General features: G+C 43.6%; 1 protein-coding gene across 1 annotated transcript; it reads right to left on the bottom strand.

Annotated features, from left to right (window-relative positions):
- Window positions 1–912: 912 nt before the first annotated feature.
- Window positions 913–18,834, bottom strand: LOC140127306 (vomeronasal type-2 receptor 26-like). Its single transcript, XM_072147887.1, has 4 exons — window positions 18,529–18,834; window positions 14,899–15,126; window positions 3,326–3,449; window positions 913–1,808 (listed from the first exon to the last, which is right to left on the bottom strand). The coding sequence occupies exons 1-4, from the start codon at window positions 18,832–18,834 to the stop codon at window positions 913–915; spliced, it is 1,554 nt and encodes a 517-aa protein (XP_072003988.1).
- Between the last annotated feature and the right edge of the window lie 582 nt (window positions 18,835–19,416).

Genomic DNA, 19,416 nt, shown 5'->3' on the forward strand with positions numbered 1-19,416 from the left:
GAATTACACTGCATTCACACGGGAAAAAACGCTTGTCGGAGCAGCCAATTTAAGAAGTGTTTTCTTAAACAGAGAATTAAATAAGATGTTGAAGCCATGCAGGACTGGTTTTTGCCTTTTAGGCTTGCATTAAATTACTATTGTCCAGATAGTTGTCCAGATAGGGAATGAAGTGTAAGCCCTGAGCTTTCCATACTCTCTATCCCTTCCTACTTGTTGGACCTGTGCTAAATCTCAGGTGACAACTGAACATCAATCCCTATTCTACCCCTACATTGTACAAAAGTGTAAGGCAAAAGAATAGCCTAGGTTTAGCCAATAGGTCAGGATTACAGCAAAACACAAAGGAGTACTTAGAATATCGCCAAGGAGCCAGAGATAGAAGTCATAAATGGCCGGAAGCTATAAATGTAGTGACCAGATGCTTCCCCCAGTAGTCAATTGGTGTAACCAGCCAGCATCCCAGTCAACTGTTCGCACATGTATTCAGGGTTTATTTGTGGATGTGCATTAATGTGCTGCTGGGTATAATTATTGATGTGATCATGCTGCCATTTTGTCACTGCTTTAGAGATAGAGCTCAAGCTGTGAATTGCAAGAGTTAATTTCCAAGGATGAATTAACTGATGGATCCACCGTGGATTATGAATTCACATTGGCAGGCAGTTTCTACTGCAGATTATTGTGGTGTGGGACATTATTACAGAATGCATGTACAATAACTGGAATATAGAGATAGTTTGGTGGAAAAATAAAGGTTTGGCCCAAAATAACTTTGCAGGGCAGAAATAACAACAAAAACACTCAAAAATATAAAGAAAAATATAAAATAATGAGGCAAAGTCATATTAAGAATAAAGTATTTTAGCTTTATTTATATTTTAATGCAGTACTTGCAACAATTATGTTTTTTTATCTTCTAGTCAGTTGTTTTTTCTTATTGAATTCAGGCTTGAGGAAAATAATGTAGCACTTTGGGAAAAATATAAAACCCAAAAGTCCGGCACTTGATGCTAATATGGAAAAGATTTCCACGGCCACCATGTCTTTTCCCTTGGTGCTCAGATAAGAAGGGACCATAGTGATCCAGACACTACAGAACACCAGCATGCTGAAGGTGATGTACTTGGCTTCATTAAAACGATCGGGTAATGTTCTAGCCAAATACGCTACACAAAAACTAACAGCTGCCAGGAGGAATAAATAACCTAGAACAGCAAAGAAACCAACTTGGGATCCTTCATTACACTGAATGACAATCTTTCTCTGATAGGAATGTGTGTCCTGCTCCAGATACGGGGGTGAGAAGTACAACCACACAACGCTTATAATAACCTCAACGGATGAGGCCACCACAACTATAGAGTTGGGCACTTTCTTTCCAATCAGTCTCTTCCATGGACTTCCAGGCCTGGGGGTTTTAAAAGCCACATATACTATGATGGTCTTGGCCAAAACAGAAGATACAGAGATGGAGAAGATGATGCTAAAAATGATTTGTCGTAATTTGCAGGTTCTATCAACAGGACGACCAATAAATAGAAAGACACAGAGAAAACACAATGAGAGTGAGACGAGGAGGATGAAGCTCAGGTCCTTGTTATTAGCCTTTACTATGGGTGTATCCTTATGTGATATAAATATTCCTAAAATCAGTACAGAAATTGTCCAAAGCAGAATGGCAACAGCTGATAAAGCCATAGATAGACTGTCAAAGTAGGAAAGAAATTCTTCAGACTTGGGAAAACATTGATCTCTTTTATTACTTGACCATTCTGTAGGCAAACACTTTATGCAGTTTTCACTATCTGGAATAATAGAATGGTAAATATGAGAAAATTTTCTCAAAATCGTAGGGTAGGGTTTTTTCTTGTATAGGATGGTGCTGGATAATTCAGTTCAATACATTAATGTTTAGTCAAGGTTGACTGTTTCATTGATTAGTACACAGCGTGTTTCGACTCCTGTCCACAATACAAGTATTTTCACCCGACAAAGGCTGCTGTACGAAGACACTGGTGTTGCGCAGAGGTCCTGATAAAAATGCCCCTGTATGTGTATATGGTATGTGGTGTATAGAGATGAGCGAGCACTAAAATGCTCGAGTGCTTGTTACTTGAGTCAAACTTTTTCCGATGCTCGAGTGCTCATATCGAATAACGAACCCCATTGAAGTCAATGGGAGACTCGAGCATTTTTCAAGGGGACCAAGGGGACCAATAAAATGTGTCATTTTATGGAGAAATAAGGAAGTCAGACCTGTTTCTTCGTTTTTTTTATTCAATGGAATATTTGTGGAACTTCAAAAAGGAGAATGACCCGTGTTAAACATCTGCAATGTGTTCTTCACTGTGTTCACTGTGTTCTTCACTGTGTTCTTCACTTAAATGATCCTAAATGATCCTTAAATGATCCTGTGTTCACTTTTTTCTTCACTGTTCTTCACTTAAATGATCCTTAAGTGAAAGCTCGTTCTCGAGCTGGCGAAATACTCGTCCGAGCAACAAGCCGTTTCGAGTACACTAATACTCGAACGAGCATCAAGCTTGGACGAGTATGCTTGCTCATCTCTAGTGGTGTATTTATACTATGTGTGTGTTTATTTGCTGTACATGACACTCAAGGTGTGTATTTGTGATGTTTAAATACTTAAATACAGCATAGGTACTCCCGCTTTATTGTTTCTATAACTTCTATTTTTTCAAAATCAAAACAGTCATCTACATCTGAGAGCCATAGAGACAAGTCATACTCACCTAGGGGGTTAATACCAGTGAAACTCCATGAAGTTTTATTTCAGGCCCTCTATTTTGATATGTGTATATATTACATTTTTATTTTGTCTCTCAACTCATACTGTGGAAATGTCTCAAACATTCTAAGATGAGACTGCCCATGTGAGTTGAGTTACATATTTGTTATTGGAGATGAGCTGATCAGTTTGAGTTTGCAAAGTCGGCCTAAACCTTGAACCAAAGTCCAATTTGGTTACCTGAACCCGGAACCGAATGAGAACCCTCACTAAAGCCACTTGTGGCATTTAGCAGTGTGTTGCCATTTTTTCTAGGACCATCGACCCCCTTGATGTCATAGGGAATATGACTGTCAACATCCATTACCGGTGCTAGCACCAATCTCAGGTGTTGTTTGTGCGGGTGAACCATAACTCTGAACTGGAAATTTAATTTATGGCTGAAGCCTGAACCCACAAAGTTTGGCATGGACCTGAACATGTTGTTTTGGTTATGCTCAACCCTGCTTAATATCTGTCATGTTAAACTCTCTCTTGGTTTGATATTTTATTTGGAATTCAAATTTGTTTTACCGGTGATGTTGGATATTTCTCCCTCAGAGCAAATAACACAGGCATAACAGCAGATGGGCCTCCCAGTTATCTTGATTTTTCTGCTGCCAGGTAGACAATTTTCTGAGCACTGAGATCTTGGTACCTAGAATTAGAAGTAAGCTATAAAAATGATGATAAAAAACAAATGCAATATTTGACCGATAGCTAAAAAGATCTGGGACATATTTCAAGAGACCATAAGATAATATTTACAAAATAAAATATGAAGAGTGTTGAGATGTTTTTAGTTCCTCACCTTTTCATTCTTCCAGGTGATCACTGACGTGTTAATATAAAGCTGTTTTTCAGGTGGGGCCCATAGTGTCAAAGAACCCACATAGTTAATATTAACAGATTTGGTGAATTTTAACCAATTGAAGATCATATATTTTGTACTCATTTCCCCCTTATCATCATAGTATAATCGCATTGTTGATCCATCATTATACTGAACCTTCCTTAAGTATTGGTGAAGCTTTCAGGAAAAGATAAATTATATGTTAGAGAGTAGAAAACTATTGGATTTTGTTTACTCTTAACCCTTTCAGGAACAGATTTTTGAGGTTTTTTGAGTTTGCATTTTTTACTCTCCTCCTTCTACGAGTCATATGTTTCAGATTTTTCCACTGAAAATGGTCTTAGGGCAAATAGTACTTTCTGTGCAATTTATGTAGTGGAACTCGTAAAAAAAAAGCAGATATGTGCACTTCAGTTTTCTGGAACTACCAGGTTTTGTGATTATTATGCCCTTTTTACCACCTGCAAGTCAAGAGGGGAGTAAGGGGTAGTGATGGAGTAGGCCTGTGCCCACTGAGTGAAAGTTCACAGGCTGTGGAGCAATTCTAATACCATAGAATTGTATGCCAACTAGAGATGAGCGAGCACTAAAATGCTCGGGTACTCGTTATTCGAGACGAACTTTTCCCGATGCTCGAGTGCTCGTCTCGAATAACGAGCCCCATTGAAGTCAATGGGAGACTTGAGCATTTTTCAAGGGGACCAAGGCTCTGCACAGGGAAGCTTGGCCAAACACCTGGGAACCTCAGAAAAGGATGGAAACACCACGGAAATGGACAGGAAACAGCAGGGGCAGCATGCATGGATGCCTCTGAGGCTGCTTAAATGCACCATTAAGCCAAAATTATGGGCAACAGCATGGCCATGACAGAGTGACAGAATGAAGCTAGATAGCATCTAAAACATCCAATAATTGACCCTGACACTATAGGAGACGGCATGCAGAGGCAGCGGCAGCAGCGGCAGGCTAGAGAGTGGCATGGCGACATACCCTAAATGGACTCAGGCTTCAAACCAATGGGTGGCAGAGAGGAACCAAAGGAGGTGAGCAAGAAGCGCTCAAATAATATCGGTACATGATAAAAGTTTGCCAGTATATTTTGTGGATTACACAGCAGGGTGGCGACAAAGTTAACATGGAAGCCATGATAACAACCCAAAATTCTGCCTGACACAGCTCGTTTGATAAGGGGACCATGTATGGAGGCAGTGAACTAGTAGTAGATTAAAGGTGCTGCAGTTAAAACTATGTTAGTTGGATCTTGGCATGGAGCTGGCGCTCCGCTGCCAGGCGAGCTTTCGCCAATCCAAGCCCGTGTCTCTAGGCTACTCCCCAAACAGCACTTCTAAGAACCTTTTGTATAAGATCAAGTGTAGTAGCGTTCTTATAAGTTTAGGATATGGCGGGTGAGGGGAATGTAAACAGATGCGCAAGAAGCGCTGAAATAATATTGGTAAATGATAAAAGTTTGCCAGTATATTTTGTGGATTACACAGCAGGGTGGCGACAAAGTTAACAAGTTTGTTGTGGAAGCCATGAAAAAAAACCAAAATTCTGCCTGACACAGCTCGTTTGATAAGGGGACCATGTATGCCTACAGTTCATGCCAGTCGCTGCACTGGCTGCCAGTCTCCTTTCGAATACCGTTTAAAATAATAACCCTCATCCATAAAGCTCTGTATAATGCTGCACCCCCCTACCTCTCCTCTCTTATCTCAGTCTATCGCCCAACCCGTGCTCTTAGATCCGCCAGTGATCTTAGATTAACCTCTACCCTAGTGCGGACCTCCCACTCGCGTCTCCAAGACTTCTCTAGAGCTGCACCAATTCTATGGAATGCTCTGCCCCGGACTATCAGACTAATACCTTACCTTCAAAGTTTCAAACATGCTCTTAAAATCCATTTCTTTAGGAAAGCCTATAACACTCATTAACTGCATGAAGTTTTAACTCTTCTACTAACCCGTCCTGTGTCGTCCTCCCATCTGTTATCCAGCAACCAACAGGCACCAGACTTCTCTGCAGTCCCATTCACCCTGGACCTGGTATATAAGATGACTGCTGAGTGGTTCAAGCGACAGCAATTCCATTTATTATATTTTGTTCTATTCCCTAAGAAGAATGGCTTGACCATTAAATATTCTTTTACCTCGTGTTACCCCATCATCTTCATAAACCGTAAGCTCTGGCGAGCAGGGACCTCACTCCTGTTGTTCCATACAAATGTTGTGCTCTGCTACATTACATTTGTATTTGTTTCCTATGATTTGTAAAGCGCTACGGAAAATGATGGCTCTATATAAATAAAGATTATTATTATTATTATTATTATGGAGGCAGTGAACTAGTAGTAGATTAAAGGTGCTGCAGTTAAAAATATGTTAGTTGGATCTTGGCATGGAGCTGGCGCTCCGCTGCCAGGCGAGCTTTCGCCAATCCAAGCCCCTGTCTCTAGGCTACTCCCCAAACAGCACTTCTAAGAACCTTTTGTAGAAGATCAAGTGTAGTAGCGTTCTTATAAGTTTGGGATATGGCGGGTGAGGGGAATGTAAACAGATGCGCAAGAAGCGCTGAAATAATATCCGTAAATGATAAAAGTTTGCCAGTATATTTTGTGGATTACACAGCAGGGTGGCGACAAAGTTAACAAGTTTGATGTGGAATGCCCTGTAATAGCTCTTGGGCGGTGTGCCTTTTATCGCCTAGGCTCAGCAGTTTGAGCACCGCCTGCTGTCGCTTAGCGACGGCACTGCTGCTGTGCCTAGAGCTACCGACTGATGGTGCCATGCCCACGGATGGTAATTCGGAGGAGGAGGAGGTGGAGGAGGGGTGGGAGGAGGAGGAGGTATAGTAGGCCTTTGAGACCTGGACCGAGGTAGGCCCCGCAATCCTCTGCGTCGGCAGTATATGACCAGCCCCAGGGTCAGACTCGGTCCCAGCCTGCACCAAGTTAAGTGTAGTAGCGTTCTTATAAGTTTGGGATATGGCGGGTGAGGGGAATGTAAACAGATGCGCAAGAAGCGCTGAAATAATATCCGTAAATGATAAAAGTTTGCCAGTATATTTTGTGGATTACACAGCAGGGTGGCGACAAAGTTAACAAGTTTGATGTGGAATGCCCTGTAATAGCTCTTGGGCGGTGTGCCTTTTATCGCCTAGGCTCAGCAGTTTGAGCACCGCCTGCTGTCGCTTAGCGATGGCACTGCTTCTGTGCCTAGAGCTAGCGACTGATGGCGCCATGCCCACGGATGGTAGTTCGGAGGAGGAGGTGGAGGAGGAATGGGAGGAGGAGGAGGCATAGTATGCCTGAAAGACCTGGACCGAGGTAGGCCCCGCAATCCTCGGCGTCGGCAGTATATGACCAGCCCCAGGGTCAGACTCGGTCCCAGCCTGCACCAAGTTAACCCAATGTGCCGTCAGCGATATATAGTGGCCCTGCCCGGCAGCACTCGTCCACGTGTCCGTGGTCAGGTGGACCTTGTCAGAAACGGCATTGGTCAGGGCACGGATGATGTTGTCTGACACGTGCTGGTGCAGGGCTGGGACGGCACATCGGGAAAAGTAGTGGCGGCTGGGGACCGAATACCGAGGGGCGGCCGCCGCCATGAGGTTGCGAAGGGCCTCGGTCTCTACTTGCCTATAGGGCAGCATCTCCAGGCTAAGCAATCTGGAGATGTGGACATTAAGGGCTTGGGTGTGCGGGTGGGTTGCACTATATTTCCGTTTCCGATCCAGCGTCTGGGGTATGGAGAGCTGAACGCTGGTGGATGCTGTGGAGGATCGTGGAGGCGACGATGGGGTTTTTGTGCCAGGGTCCTGGGCAGGGGGCTGACTATCAGCTGACACAGGCGAAGGAGCAGTGGTGTGCACGGCCGGAGGTGAACGTGCTTGGTGCCACTGAGTGGGGTGTTTAGCATTCATATGCCTGCGCATACTGGTGGTAGTTAAGCTAGTAGTGGTGGACCCCCTGCTGATCCTGGTTTGGCAAAGGTTGCACACCACAGTCCGTCGGTCATCCGGTGTTTCTTTAAAGAACCTCCAGACTTCTGAAAATCTAGCCCTCGCCACGGGAGCTTGACAACGGGCAAAATTTGGCGCTGATGCACCTGCTCTGGCCCTGCCTCTCCGTCTGGCCCCACCACTGCCTCTTCCAACCTGTTCTGGTCGAGGACTCTCCTCCGTCTCAGAAGCACTGTGTTCACCCGGCCTCTCAACCCAGCTTGGGTCTGTCACCTCATCATCCTCCGATCCCTCAGTCTGCTCCCCCCTCGGACTTCCTGCCCTGACAACAACTTCACCACTGTCTGACAACCGTGTCTCCTTATCGTCGGACACCTCTTTACACACTTCTTCCACTACGTCAAGAAGGTCATCATCACCCACAGACTGCGACTGGTGGAAAACCTGGGCATCGGAAAATTGCTCAGCAGCAACCGGACAAGTGGTTTGTGACTGTGGGAAGGGTCCAGAAAACAGTTCCTCAGAGTATGCCGGTTCAAATGCCAAATTTTCCTGGGAGGGGGCAGACTGGGGGGGAGGAGGCCGAGGTGCAGGAGCTGGAGGAGTGCCGATTTCGGTGACATGGGTGGACTGCGTGGAAGACTGACTGGTGGACAAATTGCTCGAAGCATTGTCGGCAATCCACGACATCACCTGTTCGCACTGTTCTGGCCTCAACAGTGCTCTACCACGAGTCCCAGTAACTTCAGACATGAACCTAGGGAGTGTAGCTCTGCGGCGTTCCCCTGCTCCCTCATCAGCAGGTGGTGTCTCACCCCGCCCAGGACCACGGCCTCTGACCCCTGCAGTAGTTGGACGCCCACGTCCCCGCCCTCGTCCTCTACCCCTAGCCCTCGGGTTAAACATTTTGAAAATGAAAGTTATAACTTTAATTTTTTTTTTACTTTTTTTTGTGTTTTTTTGTGTTTTTAAAACCAAGCGATGCTATCCTATTGCTATGGCTATTTTCTAGCCAAGTATGAAAGCACACTGCTATGCCAGATGAGATGACGCTGAGTTCTGAAAAAATAAACGTAAAATAAAAAGGAAATGGCAGACTGTGCCTAATTGAAATCCAACCCCTAATAAATTTTCCCACTTCGGTCTTTGCGATTGATATGTGCGTCACTAAGCGCTAAACACAACGGTCGCAAGTCTCACTACAAATTCCTCACAATTTGGTAGTAGATGCACTGCAGCAAGGACAGCCACCAGCAGATCAACCAGAAATAAAATATATATAACGCTATTGTAGGCGTAAGTAAGCCGTTTGGATTCTCCTATGGCTATTTTCTAGCCAAGTATGAAAGCACACTGCTATGCTAGATGAGATGACGCTGAGTTATGAAAAATTAACGTAAAATAAAAAGTAAATGGCAGACTGTGCCTAATTGAAATCAAACCCCTAATAAATTTTCCCACTTTGGTGTTTGAGGTGGATATGTGTGTCACTAAGAGCTAAACACAACGGTAGCAAGTCCCCCTGCAAATTCCTCACAATATGGTACTAGCTGCAAATAAAAAAAAAAAAAGTATAACGTTATTGTAGCCCTAAGAAGGGCTGTTGGGTTCTTGTAGAATCACTCCTGCCTAACACTATTCTAATTGAACAGCCTAACGCTTTCCCTGACCAGCAGCAGCTCTCTTCCTAGCGGCATCCAGACACCGAATGATCCGAGCAGCGCAGGCAGGGGCTAGTTTATTCCAGGGTCACCTGATCTGGCCAGCCAACCACTGCTATCGACGTGTAAGGGTACCACGTCATGCTGGGTGGAGTGCAGAGTCTCCTGGCTTGTGATTGGCTCTGTTTCTGGCCGCCAAAAAGCAAAACGGCGGGAGCTGCCATTTTCTCGAGCGGGCGAAATATTCGTCCGAGCAACAAGCAGTTTCGAGTACGCTAATGCTCGAACGAGCATCAAGCTCGGACGAGTATGTTCGCTCATCTCTAATGCCAATGCATGATAAAAGTGAATGGTGCACGCTTGATCTATACACAGCATGTGTTAGCTGCACTGTGCAGCTAACACCCACGGCTGACATTCGCAATCATTCTGGAATATTATATAAGTGGCAAGACCCCAAGGTGTAAAGTTCCTATAAATACAGTAAAAAAAATTAAACATTTTTGGTATCCCTACGTCCCAAAATACCTGATCTATCAATATTTCCAAATTATTTTGGAATTATTTATGTCAGACGGTTTACAAATTAAACATAAGTTTTCCGTATTTTCATGGAGAGATTGCAGCAGGGCCGGATTATAGGCGGGGCTCCCGGGGCTCAAGCCCCGGGGCCCCCACCATCTTGCCCCCCCTAGGGGCCCCCACCAGATCACGCCTCCCGCTACCCCCTTATCCGCATGCCGTCCGCAGCCTCCCGGCCATCTCTATGAACGACCGTGCCGCGTCCCAGCTCATCCACCCCCCTGCATGGACTCCCCGCCCACCCATCCTGCTGCATTCTAAGCCGTCCGCACTTCGGCACAGGCGACTCCGCCTACGCCTCCGCGCAGGCCCCCCCTCCCCCGGCACAGGTGATGGCTTCCTGGCCCGCCCATCCCGGCGCCGTGTATGCCCGAGCCGGCCCACACAAACAAGCGACACCGCTCGACCCCGCCCCCTGCTCTGCACCGCAACCCGCTCAAACCCCCACCGCCCCCTTCCGCTCCGCGCTCAAACCTTCACCCGCCCCCCGGTCAGCGCTCAAACCCCCACCGGCCCCTACCGCTCCGCGCTCAAACCCCCACCCGCCCCCCGGTCAGCGCTCAAACCCCCACCACCCCCTACCGCTCCGCGCTCAAACCCCCACCCGCCCCCCGCTCCCCGCTCGAACAAGCACCGCCAACCCCCCATTCCCGGCCAAACAAGCAAACAAAGGACCCTCGCCCCCCCCCCCCCGGCGAACAAGCACCGGCAAGACCACCCACCCGCCCAAACAGACACCCGGTCATCATAAAAGGTAAGTATATACATATGTATTTATGTGTGTTTATTTATGTATATACAGTGTGTATATGTGTATTTAAGTATATACAGTGTGTATATGTGTATATACAGTGTATATACAGTGTATATACAGTGTGTATATACAGTGTATATATGTGTATTTATGTATATACAGTGTGTATATGTGTATTACAGTGTATATACAGTGTGTATATGTGTATTTATGTATATACAGTGTGCATATGTGTATTACAGTGTATATACAGTGTGTATATGTGTATTTATGTATATACAGTGTGCATATGTGTATTACAGTGTATATACAGTGTGTATATGTGTATTTATGTATATACAGTGTGCCTATGTGTATTACAGTGTATATACAGTGTGTATATGTGTATTTATGTATATACAGTGTGTATATGTGTATTTATGTATATACAGTGTGCATATGTGTATTACAGTGTATATACAGTGTGTATATGTGTATTTATGTATATACAGTGTGCATATTTGTATTACAGTGCATATACAGTGTGTATGTGTGTATTTATGTATATACAGTGTGTATATGTGTATATACAGTGTATATACAGTGTGTATATGTGTATTTATGTATATACAGTGTGTATATGTGTATATACAGTGTGTATATACAGTGTGTATATGCGTATATAGGCATCTACTGTGTATATATGTAGGAAAAAATTGCGACTCCGTAAGATAAAGTCAAGTGAATTTATTCCACCTTAGTGATGCGACGTTTCGTCTTTTCAATCAAGACAATTGATTGAAAAGACGAAACGTCACATCACTAAGGTGGAATAAATTCACTTGACTTTATCTTACGGAGTGCTGCTTCATCGCGGTTTTTTCCTGGATGTATGGGTCGTGTCGGACCCTCTTCTGAAGACCTGCACCCAATTTTTTCCTTTGTACACGGTGCTGCTCCTTTGCCCTACTTTGGTTTGTGTATATATGCTTCTACTGTGTATATATGTATATACTGTGTATATATGCATCTACTGTGTATATATGCATCTACTGTATTTATACACACATATATTTATATAAGCATATACTGTATGTGTGTACATTTATATATATATATATATATATATATATATATATATGTATATATATGTGTGAATGATGTGGTTTTTGTATATGCTATGTATATGGTATGTATATATATATGCTGTATATACTGAATGTGTGTGTGTATTTCCCGTATGTGTGTGTATATGCTGTATATACTGAATGTGTGTGTATTTGCTGTATGTGTGTATATACTTTATGAGTTTGTATATACTCTGTGTATTAGTGTATAAATGTATATGAGTGCACAAATGTGTGTGTATAAGTCTATACTTGTGATAATATATGCAAGTATTCGAGTGTAGAACTTTATGTGTGTGTATATAAGTATATAAAGGCGTTTATGTATCAGTGTATACATACACTGGGGGCGAGGCGGCTGTATGTAGCTGTGTTACTGGGGATGAGGCGGCTGTATGTAGCGGTGTTACTGGGGATGAGGCGGCTGTATGTAGCTGTGTTACTGGGGGGCGAGGCGGCTGTATGTAGCTGTGTGACAGGGGTGAGGCGGCTGTATGTAGCTGTGTTACTGGGGATGAGGTGGCTGTATGTAGCTGTGTTACTGAGGATAAGGCGGCTGTATGTAGCTGTGTTACTGGGGATGAGGCGGCTGTATGTAGCTGTGTTACTGGGGATGAGGCGGCTGTATGTAGCTGTGTTACTGAGGGTGAGGCGGCTGTATGTAGCTGTGTTACTGGGGATGAGGCGGCTGTATGTAGCTGTGTTACTGAGGGTGAGGCGGCTGTATGTAGCTGTGTTACTGAGGATGAGGCGGCTGTATTTAGCTGTGTTACTGGGGGTGAAGTGGCTGTATCTAGAAGTGTTACTGGGGATGAGGCGGCTGTATGTAGCTGTGTTACTGGGGATGAGGCGGCTGTATGTAGCTGTGTTACTGGGAGCGAGACGGCTGTATGTAGCTGTGTTACTAGGGATGAGGCGGCTGTATGTAGCTGTGTTACTGGGGATGAGGCGGCTGTATGTAGCTGTGTTACTGGGGGTGAGGCAGCTGTATGTAGCTGTGTTACTGGGGATGAAGCGGCTGTATGTAGCTGTGTTACTGGGGATGAGGCGGCTGTATGTAGCAGTGTTATTGGGGCCAGGGGGCTGTATGTAGCTGTGTTACTGGGGGTGAGGCGGCTGTATGTAGCTGTGTTACTGGGGATGAGGCGGCTGTATGTAGCTGTGTTACTGGGGATGAGGCGGCTGTATGTAGCTGTGTTACTGCTGGGATAGTGGGAAGGAAGCAGGAGGACTTGTGTGTACGCTACACTTAGTGGGGGCCTCCACCAGATTTTGCGCCCAGGGGCCCCCACCATCCTTAATCCGGCCCTGGATTGCAGCATTTACTATTTTGGGGAATCATTATTGTTTTTAATAAAAAAATTTATATTAGAAACCCCCTATATATCAACCCATTTTCAAATCTGCACCACTCGAAACTATCAGAAACAACTTTTAGGAATATTGTTAAACCCCTTGAGATCTCAAAATAAAGATGAAATTTGGAATGGTCAAATTTTGTTGGTAATACATTGATTTACCCCTAAAATTTACAGATTTCCAAAATATAAAAAGGGAAGACCCATCGTAAAATTTTTATGCAATTTATCCTGAGACACCCGACAAGTGGATGTTACTTGCTGTAGGGGCACACAGTGAGGCACAGAAGGGAAGGAGCACTTTGCAGCTGCCAGTTGAGTCCTATAGACATTAAGCCCTTTTGTAGGCTATAAAATATTTGTTTTTTGTTAGTGGGGCCATGTCTGGGCAATTTTTTTTTTAATTTTAGTTTTTTTTCTAGTTCCACCATGGGACATGAAGAAGGAACTATCTGAATGCTTGTTCATGATAATACCCTGCAATACTAATATATTGCAGGGTAGTCGCTGTGTCAGCCTATGCACATGCATAGGCTGACACTGTGCCTTCAAGATTATGTCACAGACAGGCACTGCCTGCGGACAGCCCTGAGATCCTGATTGGACCTCTGGGCTGCCGGGAACGATCGGCAACCTCGAAAGACAGCGCTGTGTTAAACTGTTAGTTACAGCCGGCACCCCATGTATCCTGATGCCGGCCCAGCTCAGAGCCCTGATATCTTAAAAACCAGCACTCAGCATCCAATATATCAGATTCAGAGAGCTAAGGGGTTCATTTTTGCTATAAATCCTGTAGAAATTCGGTATGCCCTTAATTGCACCAACCAAAAGAATAAAGCGGAGGTGTCATTTGGAACACACAGTAGAAGCCATAGAAACAGAATAGCAATAACGAGTAAATGTCGCAGAAGCTTTTTTTCCTCAAGTTCACTGGATTTGGATTTTTTTATGCATGGCACATGAAAGTAAAATACTGGCACTTGTAAATACAATTGGCTATGCAGAACACTAATAAAGCTCTGCACATGGAAACATAAAAAAAAGTTATGAATTGTTAAAGAAGGGGAGCATAACAAAAATGCTAGATCAAAAATTGTCATGGGTGAGAAAGAGTTAAAATATACCATCAGTGAGGCCTAATATGTTGATGTTATTAATATGGTGATTTACCCTATGCCTGTATATCTCACTTTTCATTTTATTTCTATAAAAATCTCCCCCCAGAGATTCAAGCATGGCATGCAGGGCATGAGCCAGCGTCAGTATAGTATTGTATACGATGGGAGAACCCATAGAAAATAAGGCATATGGGATGGCTCTTATGTCCTCGTTTCCCGAGCAGTTGTGCAATCTTATTTTGAAAAATATTTCAAAGGCTTTATTCTTATATTCATTTGTTGACAAGCACCAATAATGCATCATCCATAAATCTTCCAGCATCTTATCCTCTGGATAATTGGACGGACAAACATTAGTAAGAAACTGCTGCATATCTCCTGTTTCATATGGATTCTTCAATAGTTCTAGACTGTTATTGTACTCTACATACACATCCATATAATTGATAAATCCAAGGCAGCAGTTAAATGCTTGAAAACAAAGCTGTACTATATTATTATTAGTGAACCAGCTGGGGGGAAGGATAAAAGTTTTTGTACTTAGAACATCATTGGGCAATTGTAAAATGCCCGCGACGTAGAAAGATACTGTTCCACAGATAATGATAATATTAGATGAAGAGTTTGAGATCATCGCCTTGTTTTTTTCGTTAAGAAATGGTATAAAATGGGTAGATACGTCATCATAAGTAAACCTCAAAGATGGAATTTTTACAGTAAATTCTACGCAAATGCCTTGACTATTTAGAAGTGAGAAAAGAGTCTCGCTCTCCTTGTTCCCGCTATCATCTGCACTAGTCACGATGCCGACCCAACTCCACGAAAAATACTTCAGTAATCTTAGAAGGGCCGAAAAGTAGACATGGTCATTATGTGCTGTGCGGAACAGATATGGATATAGAGCTCGGTTACTGAGCATCGGATCTGTAGCTCCATAGCTGATCTGGAAAAAAAGAAAAAAAAAAGAAAATAAAAACAATTTATTTATGTACATTTTTTTAATTAATTAGAAATGAATGAATCATCAGAGATTTGATTCGCTGAAGCACGACCAGATATTTCAGAAGAGTCTATGCTGGTCTGTTTTTGCAGTAGGAGTGTGAAAATCCAGCCTATTACAGGTTTGGTTCATTTTTATGAAGGTGGTGTTATGGACACGGCCAGAAGACAACTTGGTCACTCGGGTTACTAGCGATATACTTTCTTTACTGAGCAGGCAACCAAGGTTAGATACTACTACTTCCACATTTTCAATGCACCCAACTGTTTTTAATGCACACAATTGTATTTGAGATCTATTGTGCATATTTGTAGTACAATGAGCTCATCATGTCTTGTTTCACCATGGCAGAATCAGGCAGCTGCACCAAAAATATATAGCAGTTCTAACCCCCCAAACCATCTCCAGCTAGTAGCTCTTGCATGCCTGGGTCTATTCTATTGTTATGATGGCCTTCTATTCCCCTCATTTACTACTGCTTGACATGGAAATTAGGTTGTCAAAGTCATAGCTGTTTTATAACCTCTATCAAAAGGTTTCAACACCCTGTGGGCATTTTGGAGCACCTTCAATTGTCAGATGTGCAACTGACACATGTTCCCTATCATGGATGATTCTACCCGCTTCATGTCAAAGTCATCCACTGTGTTCTGCTTATGGAGCTGAAGTAGCTTGTGCAATGTTCAAATTCAGCAAGTTGGTACACCATTGATCATATAGGGGTGCATTTACTTACCTGGTCCTGTCACGATCCCCGATCCGGAATGTCAGACGAGGATGAAGTCCAGCGCGATTCACCAAGATCGTGCACCCGATATACTGCATGTGTCGCTTCCCTGCTCAGGTCCGCCGGAGTTCACCTTTTCTTCCTGGTGTATGTGAGTGCATGTCTTGCAACACAATTTGAATTTTAAATCCCGTGCTTAGTCCGAATCAGTAGGGTTGTCAAACAGTCACGCCCCTCGATTTGTGTTGCATGAAAGTCGGTGCCAAAATCTGATTGTGTGTGCCAAAAACGCCTGTTAAATGTGGTGCAAACCGGAAATAGTCGGGAAACCCGACGGAAATGCGGTCCGCTGACCCTTTGTAAATGAGCCCCAGTGTGTAACTGCAGACCATTATAACACTGCAAGTTAAGGAAAGAGTTTTGTGCCATTTGGGAGTGGCTGAAATGTATGAAATGACAGCTTTCTTGACTTTGGGAGACCTTGGGCCAGTGATTTTTTTTAAAAGATGTGTTGTACCATAACATTAAACTAATGTACAATATAGGAAGTATGTTTCCATTGGCCCTGGCATGGCAATTATTTTCTTAACATTGCTGCTCACGTCATTACCGGGTTGGAGCCCAGGGGGAGATATCCAGTGTGCTGTTTAATGGTGGATGTGCTGTTTCAAGCCCACATCTAGGCACATTAGTTCCTATACAGCTTGCAAGAACTTAAATTGGAACATTTGATAGGATGGAGGAAGAGGGGACACTGTGTCCTGCTACTGGAGGGCTCTGAAAGGTGCTCCTGGAGGGGGTGGACGAGAAGGTGGAGAAGTCTAGCCTTGACTGTCATAAATAATGTGTGGGCGTGCCAGAAGGAACATTCAGTCATTGGCATGCACAGTGTTGCCCAGAGATTGGCTGATGTTGTCCACCACATGTGAATAAAGGTTGATGGCTTTTTTGGAGAAATAATTGCAGCTAGGGATGTAACATGAAAAAAACTGAGCATCAGCCAGCAGTTCCCCTATGGATGTTCGGAATTATAAGCAGAAGCTGCACCATCAGAAACTTGGTCAGGACATCTTTGCTTGCATAGCTAACAAATGGATGTTCTGTTGTCTTCTAGCAGAGTACTACTACATTGTGACAACAAAGATTTTCTCCCACTTATTGACTATACTCAGGTCCTACATTCCTAGGGCCTGAGGGCCTAAACCCTAAGGTGTGGTCTAACCTTGCTGTCTATTGCTGACATGCCCCCTGCCTGGAGCTCACAATCCAGTTCCCAGGTCCTTTACAACACACAATCACTATCTCCCCACCACTTTTATAAGATCTTGCTCAGCTGCGGTTCCTTGTTCCACCTTTAGATGCCCTGCTGTGAGCTTACTAAGACCACCACCCTTCTTTTGGTGGGAAAGGTTTCACTCTTCCTTTTGGATGTTGCATCATTCTTCTTTCCAGACAGTAAATGAACAAGACTTGCAGCACCTACACAATGAACTGGAGGTGTTTTTTGTAAATGGCAGCTATACTGTCAGCATCAACAGTCTTCAGGTGTTTTTTTTAATTGGTGGGACTTACCTCTTTTCCTTTAACCTGCCTGGTAGGTTTCACTACACAGCTAGACAGTTCTTGTTCCTGATTCCAGTTGTACTTTATAACATCCCTAGTTATAACTACACTGTCCAATTCTTCTCCTTACTAGACCTTAACCTCTCCCTATTTCTATCCCTGTCTCCAAAGTAAAGTACAATTTGCCGATAGATGAGAGAGTGGGATGGCTGAATCTAGACGTGCGATTGAGCATTACACTTTGCCATGTTGCTTTCAAAGACCCCTAAAAGCACAATAAAACAGTGGTGGCCGCCATTATACGAGTTATGTCCTAAGAAGTTAAGAAATTATTTGGATTCATATTCATTTATAGACAGAAGCTTAAATCTGGTGATGATTTCTTCTGAATTATGTTGTCCCTTTCTACTTCTTCTTCTTAAATTCTATAAAGGACTCGAGTGATATTATAGCACTTCAGGCTTATGAGTAAACCAATATAAATCTGATGTACTCGATCTAACTTACGGCAAAGTTTCTAGAAGGCTTGCCCCATTGATAATTCTTCACAAAAAATAATCAATGTACACCTCCTCTCTCCTAAACACTTCCCTGTTGTAGGACCATGCCAAGGATTTCTACCACCCCTCCACCGATGTCACAGGAAGCCAAGAATTCTTATGCTCTTGACGGCTTACAGAGGTAGCCAACCCCTTTAAAATTCTCATGGAAGAAGTTCAATTACATTTTCGTCTTGCTCTTGTAACATTACTATTCACAAGAAAACAACTGTGTAGCTACGTACGTTTTTTTTTAAAAAAAGTGTCGCTTGACACGCACTTACCTGCACCAAGTAATAGAAGGTGAACTCCGACGAACTTCAGCGGACCTTGGCACAGCAGCGACACCTCGTGGATATCGGCGCATGGACCTTAGTGAATCCCGGCCGGACCCGAATCAGCGTCGGAGAACCCGCCACTGGATCGCGACTGGACCGGGTAAGTAAATATGCCCCAGTGTGTTTGAAGATATACAGTGAAGGACACAGCTGTAGTTCTTTGTGCTTTGTTTCTTACCTGTGTGTATCCATACACATTTAGTATTTGTGCTATGGGCAGTGTCGTTGCAGACAAACCATCTCCAATAAGCCCCGCAATGTTATCTTCCATGCAGTTATAATTTGGTATAGTAACTCTGGCTCCAGATAATATTTGTATCACACTTTTCACAGATTTCTTAGCACTGGCGCAAGAATCAGACACATAATATCCTAAAGTCACATTGGGTAAAAGATGAGGATTTGTATTCACTTCCTCAATGGCATATTGAAAGTCCAAAAAGTATTTGTAATTCGATAGAAGGGGTCTGCAAGGAAATAACATGTTTCTTGAAATCAATCAATGCCATTTTGCAAGTTATAAGTGACATGAAATTACCTCTGTTTCCAAAAAGCTGTCACAGAAGAACCTATGGTCAAAGTTTTCACAGAAGAACCTATGGTCAAGGCTGTGACAGAAGAACCTATGGTCAAGGCTGTCAAGGAAGAACCTATGGTCAAGGCTGTCAAGGAAGAACCTATGGTCAAGGCTTTCAAGGAAGAACCTATGGTCAAGGCTGTCAAGGAAGAACCTATGGTCAAGGCTGTCAAGGAAGAACCTATGGTCAAGGCTGTCAAGGAAGAACCTATGGTCAAGGCTGTCACGGAAGAACCTTTGGTCACATCACTATTGAATGTCACTGCTAACCTTTCTGTGGCTGTTGCGGAAGTCATGTGTTATGCTTAGTCATGGTTTATATTTCATATGCTGGTGCTAGTTGTGCCAGTGTATGATCTAATCCCCACCCCTCCGGCAATTGTACTGTATTTGTAAGTGGAGGATTTGATCCGTCTTTCTTCAAATCTACCAAATCTACCTTATAGATAGGGTTGAATTCAGACTGCAATTTGATGCTATTGTTGGACT

Source organism: Engystomops pustulosus, chromosome 1 (genome assembly GCF_040894005.1).
Source record: "Engystomops pustulosus chromosome 1, aEngPut4.maternal, whole genome shotgun sequence".
Taxonomy (NCBI): domain Eukaryota; kingdom Metazoa; phylum Chordata; class Amphibia; order Anura; family Leptodactylidae; genus Engystomops; species Engystomops pustulosus.

Excerpts from the sequence above, each read along its gene's own strand:
- LOC140127306 (XM_072147887.1), bottom strand. The coding sequence starts at position 18,834 with ATGTTATTTCCTTGCAGACCCCTTCTATCGAATTACAAATACTTTTTG. Across the intron at positions 3,450-14,898 it reads GCATTTGCGTAGAATTTACT|GTACCAAGATCTCAGTGCTC; the intron begins GTAAAAATTCCA and ends TTCTAATTCTAG. Across the intron at positions 1,809-3,325 it reads AGAAATATCCAACATCACCG|ATAGTGAAAACTGCATAAAG; the intron begins GTAAAACAAATT and ends CTATTATTCCAG.